Source organism: Numida meleagris, chromosome 8 (genome assembly GCF_002078875.1).
Source record: "Numida meleagris isolate 19003 breed g44 Domestic line chromosome 8, NumMel1.0, whole genome shotgun sequence".
NCBI classification, from domain to species: domain Eukaryota; kingdom Metazoa; phylum Chordata; class Aves; order Galliformes; family Numididae; genus Numida; species Numida meleagris.
Genome location: NC_034416.1, coordinates 9,403,758 through 9,428,221, shown reverse-complemented (window position 1 = coordinate 9,428,221; position 24,464 = coordinate 9,403,758). Strand labels below are relative to the sequence as shown.

The 24,464-nt window shown below is 44.6% G+C and overlaps 1 protein-coding gene across 3 annotated transcripts in view; it reads left to right on the top strand.

The window, feature by feature from the left end:
* Positions 1-24,352, top strand: part of LOC110403320 (sodium/hydrogen exchanger 2-like) — a 30,895-nt gene extending 6,543 nt beyond the window's left edge. The window contains exons 2-12 of one of the 3 annotated variants that reach the window (XM_021406433.1): positions 784-1,247; positions 1,348-1,598; positions 5,195-5,412; positions 7,914-8,110; positions 12,547-12,636; positions 14,505-14,575; positions 15,532-15,696; positions 16,821-16,935; positions 18,111-18,245; positions 22,584-22,650; positions 24,141-24,352. In XM_021406433.1, the coding sequence (XP_021262108.1) occupies positions 784-1,247; positions 1,348-1,598; positions 5,195-5,412; positions 7,914-8,110; positions 12,547-12,636; positions 14,505-14,575; positions 15,532-15,696; positions 16,821-16,935; positions 18,111-18,245; positions 22,584-22,650; positions 24,141-24,256 (1,889 nt within the window). In that variant the 3' untranslated portion in view covers positions 24,257-24,352. Of the gene's footprint in view, positions 1-783; positions 1,248-1,347; positions 1,599-5,194; positions 5,413-7,913; positions 8,111-12,546; positions 12,637-14,504; positions 14,576-15,531; positions 15,697-16,820; positions 16,936-18,110; positions 18,246-21,222; positions 21,599-22,583; positions 22,651-24,140 lie in introns of those variants that run through there. The other 2 variants (XM_021406432.1, XM_021406434.1) reach the window with 2 other exon arrangements.

Here is a 24,464-nt window from a genome sequence, read left to right as displayed (position 1 = left end):
TTGATCAGGATTTAATTTCTTTCAGATAGAAATAGCTTTTTCTTTTTGCTATTCTACATATAACATAATGAGATCTCAACTCTATCAACGAATACGAAAAATAATAATAATCACAGATTTTTTTATGTCGTTATTCCTGTTCCAGTTTAATTTGTTTCAATTTCTTCTTTCTTTTAATAATCCACCTTGAGTACTTATGGTGCTTGCTAGGATTTCTCTCAAGCAAACACTGGGTGTTGCACAAGGGTGGCCTGATTGATTGCTTGATCTTTTTCCCATGTTACTTTTAATTTTGTGTTGATAATTACAAGTGGTGGCAGTTTTCATACTATTTAATAAATGAGATTTTTTTTTTATCTTTTTGTTATGTATGGAATCTGTATTGTGTTTAAAATTAGCAGTTGCTATTTATGTTCTTATTGCTGAAGCTGGCATGCTAACTAGATTACATTATCCCAGAAGCATTTTTATTTATACAGATGATTTCGTTTATTTTCTCTTTGTGTATTAGCATAACATTCACGGTATATTTTTAGGTATGAGGAACTGCAGAGTGAAAGTTTGATATATTTTAGATTTCTTAGCTAGTTTCTGATTGGGCAGCTTTACCTTAATAATATAATTTATTATCATTATTTATTTGATTCATTTGCTTTTATTTATTATCAATATTCCGAAATGTAGCGTACTGAAGGTGGGAGCTTGTGAAGCTTCCTCACTGCAAGGTGTTTCTTGGTCAGTTTGGGCTGATAACAGATTTTTTTTCTGTTCATCCCCTTCCAGCATTTCACCTATACAACAAGCTGCCATCTGTGGTCCCAGAAAGCTGTTTATTGATATTTGTGGGACTCATCATGGGGGGCATCATCTATGGCCTGAATGACAAGTCACCTCCTGTCATGGACAGCGATATCTTTTTCCTCTACCTGCTGCCACCCATCGTCCTCGACGCAGGGTACTTCATGCCCAGCCGCCCTTTTTTTGAGAACATCGGCACCATTCTCCTCTACGCGGTGGTGGGGACGATATGGAACGTGTTTGGGATTGGCTTTTCGCTCTATGGCATCTGTCAAGTGAGAGCTTTCGGGCTGCGGGACGTGTCGCTGCTCCACAACCTGCTCTTCGGCAGCCTGATCGCGGCGGTTGACCCTGTGGCCGTACTGGCCGTGTTTGAGGAGATCCACGTCAACGAGAAGCTGCACATCTTGGTCTTCGGCGAGTCGCTCCTGAACGACGCGGTGACCGTGGTGAGGAGCAGGCTGTGTGTGAGCACCTGGCATTCAGAGGAAGGGTGGCAATGTCTGGTGATGATTTTGTTAATGGCTGTTTCTCCCCTTTTTCACCCAGGTGCTCTACAAACTATTTCGATCGTTCTGTGAAATGCCAGCCATCAAAACGGTGGATGTGTTCGCCGGAGTTGGAAAATTCTTTGTGGTTGGGATTGGGGGAGTGTTGGTAGGTCTTACCTTTGGGATGACCTCTGCCTTCACCACACGATTCACCAAGGACATCCGTGTCATCGAGCCGCTCTTTGTCTTCCTGTACAGTTACCTTTCCTACCTCACCGCAGAGATGTTTCACCTCTCTGGCATCGTGGCGTAAGTACGCCCCAGCATCTCGTTTCTCCAGGAAGCATTTTTGGTTGTATTTGCCAAAAGGTATCAAAGAATTGTTTTAAAGTTAGTTGCAAATCTGTCTGTGACAGCAAATAGAAAGTATGAAGATCTATGAAATAGCTGAGAGGTGTAACCCCATTCCACACGTTACACAACTGCACATAAACAGCAATATCTGCAACTCACAGGCAATCCATATCACTAGTGCTGGGCAAATTTCAAACGTCCAATTCATTTAAATAGGCTATTGAGGAATGGTTACTTGAGCCCCAAGGGGGATAGGCCTAGCCAAAACCAACAGCTGAAAAACAGCAAGGATTCTTTAATCGAATCCTCATGACCTCAGAAAAATGTGGTCATCAGGTTTACAGCACGTCTGTTCTAGCTTCATCCCCAGTCATGCCCTACCAGTTGGTATCTGGGGCTTGGTATCCAGAGGCGTGCTGAAAGCAGACCAGGTGGTGGCACAGCAAAGTGATGGGTGGTAGCTATTCATCCCTTACAGAGCTGAAGCCTGGAAATATGCCTACTATGTGAGAGTGGAGGGCTCTAATGGAAACCTCTGCCTGGAGATTTGACTTGGAGGTTCTGACTGACCTCCAAAAGATTTCAGGCAAAGCTCATGTGTTTGTCTTGCATTTCTGTACATGGTGTGGGTGGGCCTGTCCATCACCTCCCTGTCTCTAATAGCATTTGAAATCTTCTGAGCAGATTCAGCCAAGTTTGTCAGAGACCAAGCTTTCAAAAGTACTAAAGCCAAACTGCTTGCAATTTAATAGAGCACAGTTAGTTCCATACACTGATAACTGAACTTTGTGCTTACCTCCTTGCGAATTTCACCTGAGGAGCTGGTGCTGAGAAAAATAAATAAATCTAATAATCCTAACAGTAAAAGAAACCTTGCCTTAGAAAGCAGAGACAGATAAAAACACAACGTGGGTGATTGAGCCCCTCTGATTTCCGTGGGCTGGTATTTGCTGCTTGGTTCCACTACCTGAACTAAGTCAGCTGCTGTTGAGGATCTCAAATGACCATTTAATATTTCCCAAAAGACTATAAAGAACACTAAGACTCCACGGATAGCTACAGTTCAAACAACTGTAAATCTGATAATTAGATAAAAAGAAAATAAGAAACTTAATTCAGATACCAGCTAGACACAGGAGTGCCTGGGAGATCGATTTGAAAACTAATGGTACTACTTCAGCTATAAACTATTCCTATATCTTGCAGATTTTGTTTCCTTGAGCAGTTAATACGAGCAATATTCTGGCATTACTGACAAAAATTCTAGCTCTGGGAATAGGTAAGAGAAAGCCTATTTATAGGAGCAAAAGACAGAACAGTGAAATAAATGTGCTGCATAATCATTATGGAGCAGAAAACATTCAATCCTAATGGTGTCTCTTTCTATCAATCAAAATCTACTGTACCCATTATGGAACCCATTTTCTATTCTTTTGAATAATGTATTGTTTCTAAAGCAAAACAATTGCAAAGGCAGCTGATTCCTGCAATACTAGTCTTACAATTGCCAAATTATAAATGCCTCTTCTATATATCTTGATTTCAAACTATTCATTGGTGATCAGGGAATACTGTATTATAAGAAACAGATCTTGGCAGTTGTTTCTTTGAAAAATAATCTGATTGCATAAATAAATAAATACATTCTACACAGTCCAAAAACCTTTTGAGTGCAACTCAATCTGTTAAACTTTTTTGCTAATGTTTTTTAGCTTTATACACGTATATGTGTATATATACATACATATATATATAAAAGTATATATAACTTTATATATATATATATATAAGTGTGTATATATATACTTTTTTCTCCCTGTCCCAGTGGCAGTGTCCATCTTTGAAGCTGTGAGGGGAAAAAAGTCAAATTTAGTCTTTCTTTGTGAATGATCTGAACCCATATCCTTTTTTTCAAGAAGCATTTCCAAACTGTGGCTCTGGAATTCAGTTGCCCATTAATCCTTGTTGGATTTCTTAGTTCTTAGTTGGAACTATTTTATTCCCTCTTTACTGAGGCTGATACAGTGACGGAAAAAAAATTATTTTATTTAGCTGCACTTCAGGCAAAGTGGATCAGTCTGGCAAGGATAAATCAAAAAGTTCGATTTCAGAATATTTTTAAATAGTGGCACATTTTCTTACTGGATGAAAGATATGAACTCAGATACTGGATGAAAAAGGGATTTTTGAATGTTGTGTCAGGCTGCTGGGTCAAACAGGGTCTCCTTCCCCACTGAGAACATGGTGGCATTTCTGTGTCTGACCTTCCAAGTCCTGTGCCTTTACTCCTGGTCTTTCCCTTAACACCAGTTTTGGTTTTTGATGGGCAATGAGGGAAAATAAATAATTATCTTTAAGATGAAAGAAAAGGAAATATGTGTATTTGCTGTTGTCATTCGTTTGAATGCCAAGTCGAGTAATCAGTAACTCACAGTGGTAGAAGTGCATCTTCGTCTCAAAAAGACATTTTCAGTACTTGAGGTGAAGAAGGACAGTGGAGTTACCATGACATCCCCTGGGAGAGGAATTTGTCATCAGTAATCCTCCATGTGGATGGCCTTACCAAATGCCAGGGAAAATCAGATCTCAGAAATGTAAAACCATTTTACTGTTCCTGGTACCACTTTTAGAACAAAATGTTTCTGTCCAGGTTAAAGTATTAAAAAATGGAGCTTTGACTCTTTGACTGCTCAACTGTTCTGACCTTCTAAGACTGTTGGCCTGAATATGTATTGATTTGTAAGCTGATGAATTAGACTAACCACATGTACCCTGTAACTTAAAGAACCAATTAGCCATGAAAAATTGCAAGGCAGAAGTTTTGACTGGTGCTATGTGCTTCCGAAGCGACCTTGGGTAAGTGATACAAGGAAGTCAAATGTTCTGCCTCCAGCAACACTCTCTAATTTGGTTAGAAGGAGCAGTGCTCTGGGAAGCCATTTCTTGGCTCACTGTGCATCCTGATGAGCATTCATTAAGATTCTTTTTACTGCTCGAGCATTTTGTTGTTTTTTGGCTTCCCAGCTATGCCCAAAGAATGGAAAACTCTGGATGGACTTAGAAATATGTAGGATGAGGTATGTTTTATGCTCATGTTTGCATTCAAGCTGCTCTTAAGCTACTATGATTTTGAGTTGTACAAGACTCTCCTGTAGTGACTACATAGCAAACACTCCACTTTGCACTTAGTACTCTCCCTTCCTCTCTAATGTCTTTCTCCCATGCAGGAAAATAGATCCTAAGAATTAAACTCTTCTGCCTAGTTGTTTTTAGATGGGTACAGTTAGAGTGCTGAGAACAGGGTATGGTGATGGGAAATGTTGTTGTTTGACACATGCAGTGAATGAAATTGTTTATCTGTTAAAATATTCAGGAAGTCTGGTCAACCTATATAGTATCTTACTGTCCTAGTTGTCCTGCTGATGTTAGTGGACTGTAGGAAGTGAATCACTAGCAGTGCAAACATCTGACACTTGATAAAGCCGACTTAAATAATAACGTGTCAATGTTGTGCTTTTATGAAGAAAAATGTTTCATTTTAATTTTCCCAGCATCATTGCTTGTGCCATGGGCATGAAACGTTATGTGGAGGCCAACATCTCTTTGAAGTCTCACACCACGGTTAAATACTTCATGAAGATGTGGAGCAGTGTTAGTGATACGCTCATCTTCATCTTTCTTGGAGTGTCTACCATTGGAGAAAATCACGAGTGGAACTGGCCGTATATTTTCTTCACTGTCATTTTCTGTCTGATTTGGAGAGCATTAGGTATGGTGAAATGATGCTTTTTGTTGTGGGTGGTGTTTGAATGAAATTTTATGATTCTGTTAAATAAGAGAATGCTTCCGCCCCCGCCATCACCTCTCCAGTTTCCCCATGTGTGGTTATTACAGATGTAAATCACAGACTCATTTGAGTTAGAAGGGACCCTTAGTGGTCACCTAATCCAACTCCCATGCAATGAACAGGGACAAGGACTGAAATGGGCTGCAGCCCTCCAGCACTGCTGTGCGGCTCACAAGCAAGTCAGGAACCCTACTGCAATTTCCTAGTCTGTGCAATCACCATAGACAGCACTGGTGCTCAATAGAAATGCTCATGATATCCATGATCTCCTCTTCAATTGCAGTGTATCATGGTCCCTTGCTATCTTCACGATAGGAGAAAGAGTGTAAGCACAGATCCTGGGATCAGGGCTGTGTAAAACCCTGGGGCCTCTGGCTGCATATCCTGAATTGCAGAGATTTAGGGGATTTAATTCGTAACAACTTCTGTGTACAGCAGTATCCTTAAATGGAAAACTCAAGGAACCATTGGACAGCTGTCCCTGGAGATGCTTTACACAGATTATTCATGGGTAGATGAGAACTGGGACCTAAAGTGGAGGTGTAACAGGCAAAAATATGAGGATACTTGTGTAACTAAGATATAATTACTGTGTATAGGAATATAAGTAACTATGGGTGTAGTAACATCCCGCTATCTTTTTTTTTTGTTGCTGGGGATTATGTGAAGAACAAATCTTTGTGATGTGATGTGGAAAGGAAATGCTATGAAGCAACACTTCACTGTCCTTTTCTTCTGTGGGAAGGACTGTGAAATGCTAGTACGAAAAAGATACGGTTTGAGAACTGGTCTCCAAGGCACAGAAAATGAGCTGCTCAAGGCAAGCTGTAGCTTATCAGCTGCTGTTGTCCTGGTTCGGTCCACGCACTCTGCTGAGCAGGGTCAGTGGCCTCCCCAGGATCTCCATGCAGGGGACTCCACATCCTCTATGGGAATCCTATTGCAGTGTGTGACCACCCTCACAGTCAAAAAGAGACCAAAACTTAGTGGTAGCTGAAGCAAATGTTGTACTTTAGTGATAATCATGGCTAAAGGTCATTAACTACAAGGAAAACCTGAGCCAGGTTTCACGTGTTGTAAGTGACCACATAAATGTTGTACTGTTGTCCTCAGGTGTATCTTACACTAATCCAGTGTTCTGAGAGGCTGTTTGTCTATTGCCTTCTGTATTATATTCACTGATGTCAGTGAGTGCAGAGTGCTTACCTTGTCCACTGAATATAGTAGTATTAATATTGTATAGATTTTTTTCAAAGGAAAGATGATAGAGATGAACTCTGTGACATCAGTATGTTGCCATCTCCATTTTCTATCTTCCTCATTTATGAATGTTTTTATATATTGACAATATCTGCAGATACAGCAGAGCACACATTTTAGCAAAGAATTTGATAGCTACAAAACATTCAATGGGATTTATGTTTACAAACCACTGAGTCAAACAGAATGGTAATTTACTTGAACTCAAATTTGATAGGCACTTCAAGAAATTGCTTAAATAGGCTAAGCCATGATTAGCAAGACATAACAGAATCTGTTTTACTTGCTGCTAATACATGCCAAGGTTTGTTTTAATAACTGTGTGCTGTAAATGCACTTAGAAACGAGGTTATTAGTTGTGTGCACATTCAAATGTTTTATTATGATTAAACATTTTTTTCCTTTAAGTTGTTTGCTTAGATGAAAAGGAGTTCTGAGTTATTTTGACTTCTATTTAGTTTGAAAATTCTTCATTGCAAGAGGGAAGGAACACAGCAATGTTACAAAGCACCTGGTAAAGTCCTCTGGCTCTCTCAGCACAGCTATTCTGATTGCACTCAAATTACACCATACATTATTAGAGAAGGGCTCAGTGCTGCGACTAGCAAAGAAAAAACTCTTTATATTCATGGTCCCCCTGAATTTAATAAGAACATGCAAACCAAGGCTGAAAATCATCCTACATATCTCATCCTCAATGGTGCTTTGCATTGATCTTCTTGGCTGTTAATCTTCAAGAAATAAAATGTTTGTCCTATCAGTTGGCATTAAGATCACAGCTTAGAGCTTTAAGGCCAGACTTTTTGCATCTTTCTGCATCTGTTTTGTATTTGCAAATGACTGAAAATTACATCAACTGCTGTCACCTTACATGGTCTTGAAGTTGAGCAGTATGAATCTCTTACTTAAGGATTTGTGGTGTTTGTTGTATTCCCCCAAGCCAGAAATGACTGGGGCTGAAAGAAAAGCCCTTCTCCAGGGCTCTGGGGTTCCAATGGCATTGGGAAGGTACCACGCTTGGCCTAGCGATCAGTGTTCAGTGATGTTTTACTACTGAATATATCATACAATTTTGAGAAAATTAATATAGTGGATGTATTGATGAGGAATATATCCGATTTTCTTTTTGTTTGATGTGTCCCCACCTTCTTTCCTGCTTTCAGGGGTTCTGGTGCTGACCTTCTTTGTGAATAGATTTCACGTCAACACTGTCACCAGCAAGGACCAATTCATCATTGCCTATGGGGGGCTCCGCGGCGCCATTTGCTTCTCTCTGGTCTTCTTGCTTCCTGACTTCCGCAGAAAGAAGCTCTTCATTGCAGCAACCACTGTGGTCATCCTCTTCACCGTGTTCGCACAGGTAACAGCGCTCAACCCTAAGGACTGTCATGAGCAGACGTAGAGAATGACCACGCTTGCTTTCTTTCAGACGAGTAACCAGAACTAAGCATTAGAGCTGGTGCACAAGCTAATGGATATGAGAATTTACTGGTCATTAAAATTTCCTTTGTGTCACATATCCAGGTGGATAAAGTTTAAAAAATTGCTACTGAAAGAGGCAGGAGGCGCAACGCATTAGTGAGGTTGAGTGAATTTGTTCAATTAAAGTGTGTGCCTTTTCCATGACAACATGTTCTGTCTCTGATCTGATCCATCCTCACTGGGGCAGCAGTGGTGGAAACTGGGAGGAGTTTTCTAAGCATGACTCCCTCTTTCCTGGGGCATCCAACAGCTGAAGCAACATTATTCATTAGCTGCTGACCAAAATGTTTTATATATATACCTGAGAAGTCTTCGTGTTCATGCAGCACGGCAGCTGCAATTATTTTATGATGATTCAGCAGCAAGGGGCTTGCGCTAACTCTTCTGCTGAAAAAAATGTGGGTGTGTTACTTGTTATAAAAGCAAGGAAAATCAAAAGAAATAAGTCATAGCACACTTGATTTATTTGCCCGATTTTTCTGTCTTTCTGTCTTTCATCTTTGAGTCCAGTGGCTTCCTGCATTCCCATTCTGCCCTAGAGCTTCTTTGGTTGTAGTACAGAAACCTTCTTGCACGGAAACTGCTGCTTTGAGTCCACTTATTTATGGCGGTGTTCTGTAACTGCTGAGAGACTGCAAAAAGATCCAGAACATGCTGGTGCCCCGTAACCTAACAGATGAGATGCTGCAGATGAGATGAATGTTTTCTTTTCTATCGAGCATCTGGCATGGGTTTGCAATGAGCTGAAGCTCTGTTGATGTGAAGGTTTTGTTTTGGTGTGGCAGGGGGGTCCTGGGTGTGGGCACGTACCTGTCTTGCTGATAGGCTCCCACCAGAAGTCTGTAGGAGCTCCTGTCGAAGTCCTTCTGTTCTGGACTTCACCTGCGGATGTATTCCTGCTGGGATTGCCCTCGTTGCTAACAGACCGCTCCGTCTCTCGCCTTCTCGGAGCACCCCGCCAGGTGCTCGGCATAGGAAGTTTCGCTCCGCCAGGCCTTGCTCTGACATCTAGTGGTGGAAGCCTCCCTGCACGCCTCCGGACGGGCGGGTTGGGCTGTTCCTGCTGTTCTCTCCCCAGGAACGAGCCTGTCACAATGGGGTTGCTTTCAGGGTTTCTCCGAAGAAAACCACCTTTTGGTTCACCTTGCAAATGCTGCCTCGTTCCAGCGAGGATGCGGTGGAAACACTGGGGTTGCTGGGTCCCGAAGGGAGCAGGGCTGATGGTAGGGAAATGAGCAGGTCCCTGTGGAGCTGAAGTGTGTGGGACAGGGGCCAGAAAAGCTCCCTGGTGTGCGATGTCCTTCCTCCTGCCACCCTCCTCCTCCTGCCCCAGGATGGGGCTGCAGAGCAGCTGCGGGGCCTTCGGGACGCGGGGTCACGGTGACAGCTGCTGAGTGGCCCCATGGCTCAGTATCACCCAGTGAGAGCAGATTCCTTCCACTTGGCCTCTCTGAGCCCCCCAGTGTAGGCGCTGGGTGCTCAGGCAATGCGGGAGAGGCTGCGTTCATTCCTGAGCCTTCCTAATCCACATCAGGAGCTGAAAAAATCAGCAAGGAGTGTGACTTGCTGCTGGGCTTGCAGGTTTCAGGGCCCTGTTGCATGCTGAAAGGAGACAGCAGGGGCCTCGGGTGGGGAATGTGGTTAGGTGGAGGGTGACAAGTTTTAAGATGCAAATGTGGGTCAGAAATTGAAAAGATATGGTCACTAGGCACGTCCGCTCATGCAGAGACACTCTTGAGGCTCAGACAAAGATTGTTCTAAGGCAGCAGCTCCATTCTGCAATGGCTTTGGGAAATCCTTCCCAGGACCAGGAAGGGGCTTTTGTGTAACCTCAAAGCTCGACTGGTGATGTCACTCCCATGCTGATGGGTGGGAGGTGGACAGACTCCCCATGGGGATACTCAACACTCAGTGGGAGCAAAGCAGGCTTTGCTCAGGCAGCATCATGCAGCTGGGGCAGTCCTGAGAACAGTGGGGAGAAAGTGAACTTGCAGCAAAGCTGAATCTGAAAAGTATTGTTATAATGCAGCATGGAAAATATCAGTAAAAGTAATAATAATACAAAAAAGCAGGTATAAGGGTGAGCCTTCAGCAACTTGAGTTTGTATGTGAGTCCTTTGGAAGTCTGAGCACTGCTGCAGGAGATTGGTGGATGTGGGACTGAGGAGCGAATATCTTTGATATCCCCACATCCTTCATGTTGCTTTGGGTGGAGAGGGCAAGTAAAATATTGGCTACAAACAATTTGTTGACTTTCTTTTTTTGTTGCTGTTGTTTTGTGTAATGCCTTTTCATTATATATTTACAGTGATATGAGTAGTGACGTGGGTCTTAGTCTGTGTTTAGACTGGTCAGAAGGTGGGGGACAGAAACCAGGGGAGAAGCTGGTGAAGGCCAGCAAAGCGTCTTGACGGAGCACAGATCCACTTCATTTTCTTGGAGATCCTGTCCACGCTGTCTGGAAAGCAGACCAACAACCGATGTGTAAACAGCTGGGCTTGCCCATACATGGGTCTGTCAGTGCTTTATATAACCCAGGAAATGCGGCTATTTTGGGCTTTCTAACTCAGTTGCATAAGGCCCTTCCCCCAGGAGATTTGGTTAATAATTTTGGGAAGGTTGGCTGAGCAATTGTCAAGTCCTCAGTGCTTGCAGGCGGGCCTGGCTCGGTGCCACCCAACCAGAGTCCTTCCAGGAGCTGTGGGCTCATCTGGAATGCCACAGAGGGCCCTCATTGTTCTGTCTTTGTGCAGTTTAAAAACTAAATACCATACTCTCCATTTAAAGTTCACTCTCAGCCTTTTGGCCTCTGACCTCTTTGATAAAATAGTTAGCAAATATAATCATCGTGTAGACACTTTTGTATTTTCTTTTTGTTTGCTGAATATGCTTACCCATTAGCTACTGGGTTGCTGTTGGTAGAAAACCCTAGTGTGAGCCGTGCTATAGCTGTCATGTCATAGAATCGTATCATGATATTGGGTTGGAAGGGACCTTGAAGCCTATCCAGTTCCAGTATCCAGTTCCTTCCCCCCCCTCTGCTGATGCAGCCCGTGGTACTGTTTGACCTCCCATCAGCATGGTACAATAATGCTCTTTGGGCAAGTTGTCCTGGGTGGGTGGAGGTCACAGGGGACCTACAGGCATGGCATGGTCTGGTGGCCTGAGAGCCATATAGGATTCTCATAATTCTCCCACGGTGAGGAAGGGCCAAAGGAATCCAGGTGTGTAGGTGCTTCTAAATCTGGGAGTCCTGCTCACAGATCTCTACACCACCACTTTAAAATGAATACAAATGTAGCTGATTATCCAGTGAAGGCAAGAGACCAAACTGTAGTCTCTGCCTCATTTTTCTAATATCTCTTGTTTGTTAATTTCATATTTTTCTTATTTACTCTGAATAGTTATGCATTTTAATTGCTATTAGCTATTAAAATTACACTTTAATTGTTTTTACAATTAAAAATGCGTTCCACTCTCCTCCGTGCCAACATTTGTGACATTCAGAAGTCATAAATATCAAGTGCTCCATTATTTTTATTGTAAACATGTCCTAGAAAAGGAGTTTCGTATGGAAGCCTGACTAGGAAATGCATTACAGCAGCATTTTCAAAGTTCACTCACAGGCTTAGAGGACATTTAAACTCTTCCCTTGACCTTCCCACCAGGTGGGTACTTTGATTTGTAAACTTAGCCACTGGCTGGCAATCAAAGATCATTGGAGTAATGATCTGTGGCACTTAAATAGTGAGCAGACGTCACCTGCTCTGGTCTGGGCCACCACTGGCAGCAGCTGTGTGCTCACATGTTTCCAGGATGGCCATCACTTCAGGCATTTGAATTTTGGAAATGTAAGTCTCTTTCCATCTGGTAGACTACAGCAATAGCAAGCTGTGGGCTTCACCTTGAGGTTATTGGCTGAGTTTTTGTGGTCTTGGAGATGCCAGATGGCACGTGAGGGGAGAAGAGCATTGCTCCTCTCTGCCACCCCTATCTAAGGGCTGTGTGTGAACTGCTGTTAACAAGCTACTACCATGGCTTTCTGCAAGCAGACAAAATGTTTGGCTTACAGCTGGGATAGCAGAGTTTCCAGTGTTACCAAAGCTTCACAGATATTTATCCTGCCTTAAAACAGAGGTGCTAGCTCAAACAGCAGGCCTCATTCTACCTAAAAAGTTGCTCCTGCTGCAGTGGCTGGGGTCGCTGTGGTTCATATACATTCCTGTTAATTTGCTCCAAAAGAGACAGTGCAAGCACCACCAGAATGCTCAATGTGAGAAAAGCCTGACTTTTGCTTTTGTGGTTTTGCTGCAGGGAATGACCATCCGCCCTCTTGTAGACTTGCTGCATGTCAAGAGGAAAAGAGAGAGTGCTCCTACAGTGGGTGAGCAGATTCACATTCGGGTAAGTGAGGTGTCCAGCAACACATGGCTCGAGCTTCTCAAGGGCTTTGCTGATGTGCAGAGAGTCCTCCTGGAATGCAGTGTGCCTCCGGGACTCTACAGCCCTGCAAACTCCTCTTGATTTTGCCTGAGTCCTCTGCAAGTTGGACCCTTTTCAGGTTTAGAGTCCTATGCAGATCTCTAACCAGGTGTTATTATTTGTATTGCAGTAGTGACCTTTCACTCAATTGAGTGTTGCACTAGATGGTGCACAAATACGGCAGATGACGATGGTCGCTTCCCCTAACGCTTATCAGAGTATCATAGAGTGGGTTAGGTTGGAAGAATCTTAACCATCACTCAGTTCCAACCCTGCCATGGGCTGGTTGCCCCCATCAGGTCAGGCTGCCCAGCACCCCATTCAGCCTGGCCTTGGGCACCTCCAGGGATGGGGCACCCACATCAGCACCACCAGTTTGGATTTTTTAAAAAAAAAAAACACAAACAAAAACCCAGGAAGAGTAAGATAAACACTATATTGGAAAGAATCACTGAAGTCCCCATCGCCCAAAGATGCGGTTTGGTTCACCTTGCTCTCACCATCCAGATGCTGGCCTTTCTGCTTACAGAGAGTTCTCTGCAGAGTGATTCATCTCCAGGAGAAAGCAGGGATTTCTGTGCCCTTCCCCAGCGCTCTGCATGGCTGAGCCACATGGATCCCACTGCAGCTGCAATGCAATGTGGGGAACAACTCAGAGAGGCTTTGCGTCAGTTTGACGCTTAGAACCCAAAAGAGAACTGTGGCCTGGGATGTTTAATTTGATGATGCACCGTGTCCAGTACAAAGTATTGCTCTGCATCTAATTGCTTATACCCAGTCACACTTCCATAAGCATGTCTCCTTTGGGAATATTTTTGTCTTCTTTTTTGAGTAGCTAGAAATAGAGACGTTAGGTCTGGGGACATTTGTAAAATGTTTGGCATCCTCACAATTAGGCTGTATTACGGGGCTTTGTCTGAGGTTAACAGAACAGTTCAATAGGCTGAAGAGGCTTTTCCTATAATGAACAGAGAATACTTTCTTCTTTTGTTAGTGTCTGAATAGTAAATCATCTCTGAAAATGTGTTTATTGGGAAATGTGAGCTGAAAATGGCTATGTACCAATTAAGCTAAGTAGACAAGGTAACAATGCAGATAGTTGGAAGGCAGGCATGCAGGGAGCCAGAAGCAGCTTTTGTCCTCTCATTTCTCAGTCCAGATAGCCGGGATGTTCGACGTGGGACCCCATTTGTGCCGCTCTGGCTGGGAGGTGCCACCCAGCACTCACAGGCTGCGTGTTTGCTCATCAACCAGCCCAGGATTTTTAATGCATTTTAAAGAGTAATAATGTTTTTGGATAAGGCATGGTATGGTCAATGATTTAATTTAGTGGGAAGTGCCTGGGGGAAGGCGGTACTTATTATTCAAGTGGAGTATTCATTTGTACATTATCACTGTTCATATCCTGAAGATACTGTTCTCCTGAGACAAGCTGTCCTCAAAACACGTGGCACGAGCGTTATGGAAGCCCGGTATGCAGGACGTGCCAGCCATTAGCCAACCTGCACCTATCATAAAGAACAGATCCCTGTCCCTCAGCGATTAGTCTTTGCTTGCACAGACCTGAAAGAAAGCAGCCAAATCTCTCATTGTGTTCCAGAACCAAGGGATACATGTGTAGGGCTGAATGGGGAATTAGGCCGACAGCCCCTCTTCTTGTTTACCAGAGCCGTGTACCTTGCTGGAAATGTCCCCCCTTCTGTCTGCTAGCTTTTGATGTTTGCTGACTGAGTTCATCACGTATGCAATACATGCAACCAGTGTATAGCAAAATCCTCTCTTCTGTTTAGTTCCTGGATCACTTGCTGGCTGGCATAGAAGATATATCTGGACACTGGGGACAGTATTACTGGAAAGACAAGTAAGGATTTGCCAAAATACAACTGTGTACATGTGTAGAAAAAAATGAGACTGGTTTCTATTCAGTAAGTTTCTGTTGTGGGCTGCTGATCCTCATTCATCCTTGTGGGACGGCACAGATGGGAAGGGGAAGCTCCTCCTTCTGCAGCAAGGTGAGACCAGGGTCCTGGGGCACTGCTGCTGAGCAGAGCAAAGCCTCTCTCCTTCCTCGCAGGCAGCGTGATGTTCTTTGCCTTAAAAAGACCCCTTTCTCCCTTCCTACAGTGTTTGCCCCTTGTCCAAAGAAATTTGCTGGAAACGCAACAGCTGCAGGTGCCATTGTAGACTGTCCACATAAAAGAAATTATTATTATTTTTATATAATAGATTAACCTATACTAATAACAATGTACCAGGTTTAATTTGTTGGTAGCTGACTTCATGATAATGGCTCAGATTGAGGCAGCTGATGGATGTTTTCTTGGAAATGCCAGTGCTTGGAAGTGCCACTAGAGGGTATGGGAAGCACTGCTGCTGCTCCTCGCAAGTGGGTTTGCATGCAGCTGAGCTGCAGCATTGCTGTCTGTTACCAGCAAGGTTTTTTCCAAACATTGTGCTGCATTTCAACAGAAAGTGGGAGGAAACAACTCAAGAGGGCATCTGGAAGTGTTTAAATCGCGAAGTCCTGTTGTATCCCTGGGGCCACTGCATGTACTTGTAGTGCTTACTGGTCTTCGTAATAAATTTGGCACTTTGGGAGTTCTCATTGCATTTGAAGATGTTTTAATATCTTAGCTCATGTACAGAAATAAGTAGGGACTGGCCTCTTGGGCCACAAGTTTCTGGAAAGCAGGAAATGAAATATAATAGAGTATGGAGCAACCACAAACTGTGAAGCTGCTGGCTTGCTCAGACCCGCAGTAGTTGTAGGGAGCAAGGGGCAGGAGGCTAAGAATGCCTTGCTTTGTTCTTGAACAGGTTGGAGTATTTCAACAGCAAATACCTGCAGAAGTTCCTGCTCCGAGAATACGACCAGCCCAAATCAAGCATTGTGCTTCTCTACGAAAAGCTGGAGCGGAAGCACGCCATCGAGCTGGCAGAAGCAGGGCAGCTGGGCCATGCCCCATCCCACCCGTCCTTGGTGTAAGTGCTCCCGGCCTGTCTCCACAAATAGGTTGCCACTAAATTATAATAAGGCTGTGTCCCTGTTTGGGAAAGACGGCAGGTAGGGTTTATCCTCCTTCTGTCATATGCTGGAAAGAATCATGACAGAATGATCAAGTTTTCTCAAGGAAAGAAATCTTCCTTAAAGAAAGATACATTTTTTTTTTTAATATATCTGGAAAGATTTAAGTGCTGCCTAGTCACTGGACACATAACTAGGGATATCAGCTTTGTTTTAGAGCCCTTCAAAATCACATTAGGTGGAAGTTTGGTTTGCATTTGGATTCCAGGTAGCCAGATTACTGTCTCTGACATGTCATCTTCATGGAGCGCTATCTGCAAGGGAAAGGCACTTGCTCAGCTCTGTAGCTTCATGCAGAATAAATACGAGATAAATCTGATGTGTTGCACACCAAGAGGATGCCATTGTCTGCATCCCTACCACCAGAAAGAACAGTTATCACAGAATCAATGAATCACAGAATGGTTGGATTGGAAGGAGCCTTACAGCCTCTCTAGCCTCAGCCCCTGCCATGGGCTGCCTGCCCCCCTCCTGCTCCAGCTGCCCAGGGCCCCATCCCACCTGGCCCTGAGCACCTCCAGGGATAAGGCACCCACAGCTCTATGAGCAGCAGTGCCAGGGCCTCACTGCCCTCTGAGTAAAGAATTTCCCCCTGACATTTAATCTGAATCTTTTAGTTTAAAGCTAAAAGAATCTCTTTTAGTTTAAATCTATTTTCCCTTTATCTATCACTATCAGACCAGGTAAAAAGTTGCTCTCTCTCTTTTTTATATGCTCCTTTTAAGTATTGAAAGGTTATGAACATATTTAGCAAACTTCTCAGCCTCCTCTGCTCCTCCCTGCCAGGCTGTTCCATAGAAAGGAACAGCATACCTTGGACCAATGGAAAGTAAACACTATTTCAAGATTAGTAGGAGGATATTCACAACTGACTGGTGGATGGGTGGGCTCCGTCTGCAAGGACTTGCTGTTGGTCGTGTCTGCCTGTCCCACTTGTGGTGGTGTCCAGCGGAGATACTGGGCATTGGTGACACACCAGCTGTGCACCTCCTGAAGCAAGGTGCTCTGGTTTTCTTTGCAGTAACAGTGACAGGACTGTCACAACAGAGAAGAAACTGGAGGATACCCTGCATCTGGATGGCCTGGAAGACATACAGGAAATACTGGCAAGGAACCTGTACCGAATCAGGAGAACGGTATAGCTCTTCCCTTGATCTGTGTTTTATATGTCCAATAACAAAAGTTATTTCTGTTAACCCAGCAGCCTGAGCAGATGTTGTGAATATTTACATAATTACTAATGATGTGGCTTTGTGAGCAGAGAATAGCTGGCTGTGTGAAGCCAGATCCAGTTTCCAAGTCAGTGGCACGTTTCTGTTTGCAGCATGACAGCTTTTGAAAGGTTCCCCCAGTCAGCCTGTAATTTCACAAGGTATTTTAGGCATCAGCACCCAGCACCAGAAGCAAGAAGGGAGGAGCACGTGGATCCTCAGCACCAGCTTATCAGATCCAGCTGCTGCAAAGCTCCTGGTTATCTATCAGAGCCACGTGGTTGCAGCATTACAGCCACCCTGTGCCCCATCATTGTGCCATTGGTGTGCTGTGACCTCAAAGCAAGACAGTAAACAAATGCCATAAGTTTTACCATGAAGCTGGTACATCAGGGGGTGATATAAAAACACTTGCTGTTTACAGAATAGCTCACAAATAATCCCTCTGAGATTTGACACAGTGCCAAGGAAGGTGCATTGTGATTGCTGCTCACGTGCTGATACACGGAGCCTTATCCTTAAATTCCACCTAAGCCTTTGTTTTATGGATTATGCATGAAGTACTGAGACCTTTGGGATGTGGCTGGGGTGGGCATCTCTGCACAGCTTGGGCAAACACCCGCTGCTGCCACTTTGCTCAGCTGAGAGAAGCAATGAGATAAGGCTGGGCAGAAACCTGTAGGCATGGTGGAATGCTCTCTTCAGCTCCCTCAAAGGAGGTGGTAGTGAGGCAGGGTCAGCCTCCTCTCTCAGGAAACTGTGATAGAATGAGACGTAAAGGCCTTAAGTTGCCCCAGGGGAGGTTCAGGTTGGATGTGAGGAAACTTTCTTCTCTGTAAGAGTGCTGGCACAGGCTGCCCAGGGATGTGGGGGAGTCACCGTCCCTGGAGGTGTTAAGAAACGTGGAGATGTGGCACCAAGGGACGTGGTCAGTGGGAATGGGCTGATGGTTGTTCTTAGTGATCTTAGTGGTCTTTTCCAATATTAATGATTCTGTGATTCTCTCTGGCCACCTCTGGGGCTGTGTGGCAGCGTGTCCCCGTGGCTGGTGGACATCTCCAAGCTGTCCCACGCTCACAATGCTGTGTGGTGCATGGCAGGGCCCAGCATACAGCAGGCACACGCTGCCCGGCGAGACGGAGCCTGTGGAGCAAGCCCAGGAGATCCTGATCCTGCAACGCCGGAGCCTGCGGGTGGATGCAAGTGGGAGCGATGGGATCAGCCCCAGGAAGGAGGTAAGGGAGTGGGGATGCGCCCACAGCAACAGTGCGTGCACTGCTCTCCTTGGTGGCAGAAGGACTGCGGGTATCACAAGCACAAGGAGGAGGGCTCTTTCCTGCTCTTTTCTCTTATAGACAGATCCTATATTTAAAAAAACAAAAAATCATCTTCAGTCCAAAATGGCATTCCGATGAGTGGGGAAAAAAACCTTCCCAATTCCTGACAAGCAAATGAGCCATCCCATGTGCAGCACTGTTTGGCTCTTTGTGAGCCTAAGCTTCCATCCATACCAGGAATGTTATTGACTGAACAAATATTATTAATTGGGCCTCAATTTGTAGATTTAGAGATCTACTTTTCCCATGTTTTCTTTTCTGGGAGATTTTGTGGCAGGCTGGCTTTGGGTGCATCCATTGTCAGCAGTCCAGATGTTCTGCAAACATTTGAAACTGGTGACTTCCCCCCCCCCTCCAAAAAAAACCCCACCTTGTTTAAAAGGACAGAAGTGTTATTATGAGAGCTCTTATTTATTTTGGAGGTGATTTTTTTTGTTTTTAAAAGCAACTACAGTTCTGGGCAGACTCAAAGAAAATAAAACGGAAGCGCTGCATGCTGGATTGCTGGAGAGCCACGCAAAGCCCAGTTGGCTGGCATAGCTCCCTGCCAGCTCATGTTCTGAGCAAGGGAGAAGCAAGGTGAATGCAATGTCTGTGTGCCCGTGGCTTCTGCTGGCTCCTCTGCCATCGATGAAAGGAGCTGGGCAAGAGCTCCCCGTGCAAAGGCAGAATGCTCCAGGAGCAGCATGCGAGGAGCAGGCTCAGTCCTGTCAGGCTGCTGTAGTCCTCTGTAACTCTTCCTCTGCAGGAAATCCAGTGAAGCCCCCAAAATTTACCCCCAAACCACTCAGCTCAGCATCAATAACTGCTGAGCCATCCTAAATTTCACCTCCTTCTTGGAGGCTCCATCACTGAGGAGAACAGGGTGACCTTTTAAAGAGATACTTTTTCTTTCTTTATTTAGATAGTGATTTTCCACGGCAGCACGAGATCTGCGGGCTGCCGCGGGCTTTATTCCATTCTGATTTCTTTGTTCAAATGCCAGTCACCGAGGAGCCTGCCGAGAGCTGCAGCGATGCACCAAATGCTACTGCTTCCCAGCCCTCCTTGCACAGAAAGGTGTTCCGGCTCTTGCAAACAACTTAAAAGATTTAATTTGATCATTTGCATGCTGATTGGTACTTACAATTCAAAATAGATAGGGAAGAACATGGCATGTTCCTGTAGAACATTTGGTATAATTAAACTTCAAAAGAACAGCATCAAACTCGCGCTGATTTTGAGCACATTATGTACGTAAAGGACATTTGATTGTTAACCCTTGTGCTGCTGCATTCCTGCCCTCTGCTGCTCCCAGCAGTAATGTTTGATAGGAAATCTGGCACCTCAGGAAGACCTTCTTCGTTTCTCTGAGTGCCTTGAACTGGCCTTTCTGAAGACAGAATATTTTTGTGAACATTTCCCACCAGAGAGATGCATGGGACTTGTCGGCTGCTGTCAGTGGTGCACAATGAGCACTTGGGTGCTATGCAAAATGCCAAGCTGGTGCTTAATGCAGCTGGCAGAAATATAAAAAATGGTGCAGCCAGCAAGGCTGGGAAAGTGGTTGTCCCTCTGTGCTTGGCACTGGTGAGGCTGCACCTTGAATGCTGTGTTCAGTTTTGGGCCCCTCCCTACAACAAAGACACTGAGGCTCTGGGATGTGTCCAGAGAAGGAAAGTGAAACTGTGAAGGGTCTGGAGCACAAGTCTTATGGGGAGCAACTGAAGGAACTGGGGCTGTTTAGTATGGAGAAAAAGAGACTGGCAGGAGATTGGAACTAGGTGGTCTTCAAGGACCCTTCCAACATAAGCCATTCTGTGTCTCGTAGGAGACATCTGTGAGTGCTAATCACATCTTTACAGTAGCTACTTCTCCCTTGTTGTAGTCTAAATAAAGAAGGTATAAATGCTGAAAGACATCCCTAGGGTGAGCCTCAACCCAAGAAGCAGCACTTGGAGCCCAAAGCAAAAAGTCAGGAGGCATGATGTGATCAGCACTTTTTTCTGTTATCTTGTAGAGTATCTGCCTCATTTTAATGTGGGTAGAAGTAAGACTATCCCCAAAAGTTATGAGATAATATTCTAAAAGAGTCTCGGAATATCAGTGTGAGGTAGGGAGGTGTGTGATGCCAGTGTTTCCCACTGTAAGAGAAAAGACTGTAGCACTGGAATTTGCAAGCAGAAAGAAGGAACACTATGATAAAAAGTAGCTTTCATCCCATTTAAAGTAGTTACGTATTTTAAATTTTATATTGGAGAAAAATAAGCTGCTCGGATTTAGGATTTCATGCCAAGTTGACAAGCAAATGGTGTTTAAAATAGCTGTGAGTGAAAGACCAGGGTGGCTGGCACTGGGAATTTCTAACTGTTTCGTACTCCATCTTCTGTAGTCCCCGAGGGAAGGGTTTGGTCTCCCAGGCTTTGAGTCAGCAGCAAAACCCATTCACTCTCGTGCTGCGCGTTCTCCTATTCTGCGTTTCTCCACAAGATGGAAGCATTACAACTGTGTTTGCAAACCAAGCTGGAAATCAAGGAACAGAACCAAACTTTCAGCCAAGGGCCCTGCAGCCCTCCAGCGCTGGTGCAGTGTGTGGGCTGTCTTCCTTTCCAGCCTATGTGAAAAGAAGCTTTTGCTATACATTCAACCAATTACGTGTTGTGAGCTGAGCAAATAATTAAAAAATCCCCTTAGCTCAATAGAAACACTGCTTTTCCTGCTCAGTGGCTGTCAACATGTAGGGCTTTTTCTTTTTTAGTGAAATTGATTGGTCTTTTGCTATTAAATTATGAAGCTGTTGTAGCTCAATTAGATTAATCTCATACTTTATTAGGGGCTGGTTTCTTTCTTCCTGTATCAGCCAACACAAAAATAAGGGCTGTGTGTCCTTCTGTAGGCCAACACCAGCCCAAGAAGGACCAGCAGTGGAGCTCCTCCTGCCCAGTGCTCAGCTTTGGCTCAGCCTGCACCAATCCACTCCTGCCTTTGTCCTCCCTGTCTTCAGGTGTCGATCTTTTGGCTTTACAGCGTTGCGAGGTGGCTCCTGGCTGTGCTAGGAACCATGCCAAGGGTTTGCCAAGTGAATAGGTGAGAGGCAAGGAAAGAACAACCCTTATCCCTTTGAGCCAGCGGTGCGAATCAGATGATTTACACCAGGCACAAAAATCTTGGCAAGAGTGAGAGGTGACTTCAGATCTGAATCGCTGCCCAGAGGATTAACTCCAAGACACTATCTATTTCCAACAGAAAGTTCGCCTTCCTCCGCCTGAGGACAAAATTCCTCCCAAAGACCACTGCTTCCTGTGGCTGTGCATCGCATTGGCTCTCAGAGCTGTGTGTATTCTGGGCTTGCCTTGTTTTAGGCAAGGAGCCAACACAAAGTACCCTGGCACTGTGTTTTCTGAGACCCAGGATAGCTTTTATTTACCACAGAGCATCCAGAAAATCCTTGCACCTGTAGCCAGGCAACTTGGCTCTCTTTTCTTCTACCAAAACACAAGTGCACTCCCTAGAAAGAGCTTATTTGGAGCTGCCCAGAAGCCGTGTGCGTAAATGACATACTGCCTTTGGTAATTATGTCGGAGCCCTTTCATGGAGCATGCTCTGAGCAGCATTAAATGCCTCTGGGAATGGCTTTCCAGGGAGCCGGGCTGCTGCTGTGGAGCCTGGGAGGCATTGTCATGAAAATGGTCAATAAAACCGTGTACAATGGGTGGAGGGCATCGGGTCCCTTGTTAGGGGAGGGGGGAAAGGGAAGGGAAACAAAAAAGAAAGCCAGGTTGGGAGATGTCCAGAGTTATTTGGCAGTCTGGTTCCTGGCCCTGGGTGCCAAATCACAGCTGCACAAGAGGCTTATTCCCAGTTTTCAGAAAAACTGAACAATGTGGGCAGGATGGTGCTACCTGGTGGTTTCAGAAAGCTGGTGATGGACTCGCTCCCTTCTTCATGCTGCGACCGTGTCCTGAGCATGGGCTTGGTGTTCCCATCCTGGTCAACTTCTCCTGCATTGCACTGCTGGAGAGCTCCCACCAACCCAACCGCATTGGTGTCTGTAAATATTTCCCCTCAGAAACGCCTGCCATGCATTGGGTCTATTTTTAGAACTAGTTCTTCTTGTTTTTCTTGGCAAAAGTAAAACAAATGGAAACGGAGTCCTTGGGGATTGCAAATGGCTTGTTTATGAAGCATGAGTGTCATTAACAGACTTGCTAGCAATCTTCATAAATGCATTAAAGCACTTTTCTTCCTTAATCACAGAAGGAGGGCTCTTCCCTGGTGCGGGGTGACTCCAACGTGCAGCCCCGGCTGTGCCGCTCCCTCACCGGTAAGTGGGGATGGGTTCCCTTCTCACCCTGCCCTGCTGGGGATGTCTCGGCGGGGATAAGGAGGGCAGTGCTCTGAGATGTGAAGGCCGTGCTGAAAGGATTTCTAAAAATTAACATCTTTGATGGTTTTGTTTGTTTGTTTGCTGGGTATTATTAAAATGAGCCATTAGCAGCACTGTTTTGAATCTCTATTACAGAAGGACTAGTGGTTCAGGACCTCATGTGTTTTTTGTGTGCACAAGCTCATTCTTTAGACACGTGAAAGCTTAGAATTCACACTTTGTACAAATGGTTTAATATCAAGGAGTATAGCTGGTCACAGCTGTAAAATGCATATTTCCAAACATAGAGGATAGTTTTGTTTTAGCCTTGGAATCACAACGTTATTCAGTTTCCATCTCTACCAGAGATGTAGCACGTGGGGAACTGGGCATTGAGTCTCTGAGTACTCAGCAAACACCTTCAGCACAATCACATCTATAAGGGCGAGGATTAGAGAGATGCCACGTTTGTCCATCCTGCAGGTGGCAGGAGGTTCCCTGGGGGTTTTCAAGGAAAGGGAAGATGTCGCACTGAGGGTCATGGTCTGAAGTGATCACAGGCGTGGGTTGATGGTTGGACTAGATGATTTAGTGGTCTTTTCGACCTTAATGATTCTGTGATTCACTACCTCCAAATATGGGCTGGCCTGGACTGAGGGTCTGGATCTAGCGTTAGCATACAAAGTAGTTCTTTGTTGGTTGTATACTTGAAAAATATTTAAAAAAGAGAAGGTATCTTTGTTTCCTTTCATTATTTTTTACATCCTTCTGATTCTAATGTTCTATTTCTTTGCAGTTTTATTTAAAAATTTGAACTACAAACATATTAAGCAGAGAGTTGTAGAGCTGGTTCTTTATCTGCACAAAGGTGCCTCACTGCAGCTTTGCACGAGCAGGTAGAGGGAACACAATTCTGTGGCATTCCCTGTTCATAGCGTGGCCACCTGCTGCGGATGTAGCTGTTTTAATCCATGGTTTATTACAAATGTTTAAACTGTGCTGTTCCTGAAGAAGAACACAAGTGTAACCAGAGCAGAGTGAAAAAATACAGCAATTCTGAGTGTTTTTTTTTTTATTTTATTTTTATTACATTCTCTCTCATCAAGGCTGTGCCCCAGGGAGCACTTGGGCACAGGGCTGATGGGGCTGCAGTCCTGCCGTCATGCCTGTGTGCACCCAGACAGACCATGGCATGGTTACATTGATCCAGACACATAGCATATTTCAAGGTACAGAGTAGGGCTTCCATTCTGCTTTTTTTCCCCTCTCTTCTACCCAGACACTGATCTTTGTCTTCTGTTTCATAATTGAAAAGTGATCTTTGCGGCGACATAGCTCATCCCCAATGAGCCAGTGGTCATCTCAATGGCTCTCAGTATTGCTTCATTACTGCTGACCCACAAAGGAGAACATCCCTCACCCGTGCCTCTGCTTTTCTCTTCTTGCAGTTGAGGATGCAGAGAAGGTTCAGGCTGTGAAGCAGAACCGGTCGCAGTCTGTGTGTGTGATCCCTGCCCGCAGCAAGCAGGAAGGAACAGGGAAAGAGATGGCTTTGGATATGTGATGCTGCTGGCTGCCCAGCATGGATCTCACTGCTTTGGGTGTCGATAATACAGTCTGCTTTCTTTTCTTTTTCTCTTTTTTTTCTTTCTCTCTCTCTTTTTTTTTTTTTGTAATGGTGGCCAGCAACGTGATCTTAATGTAAATAAGATGCATATTGAAAAGGACAGCATGGACTGGGCAAAAAATCCTGAGTGTTCTACATCGCATCA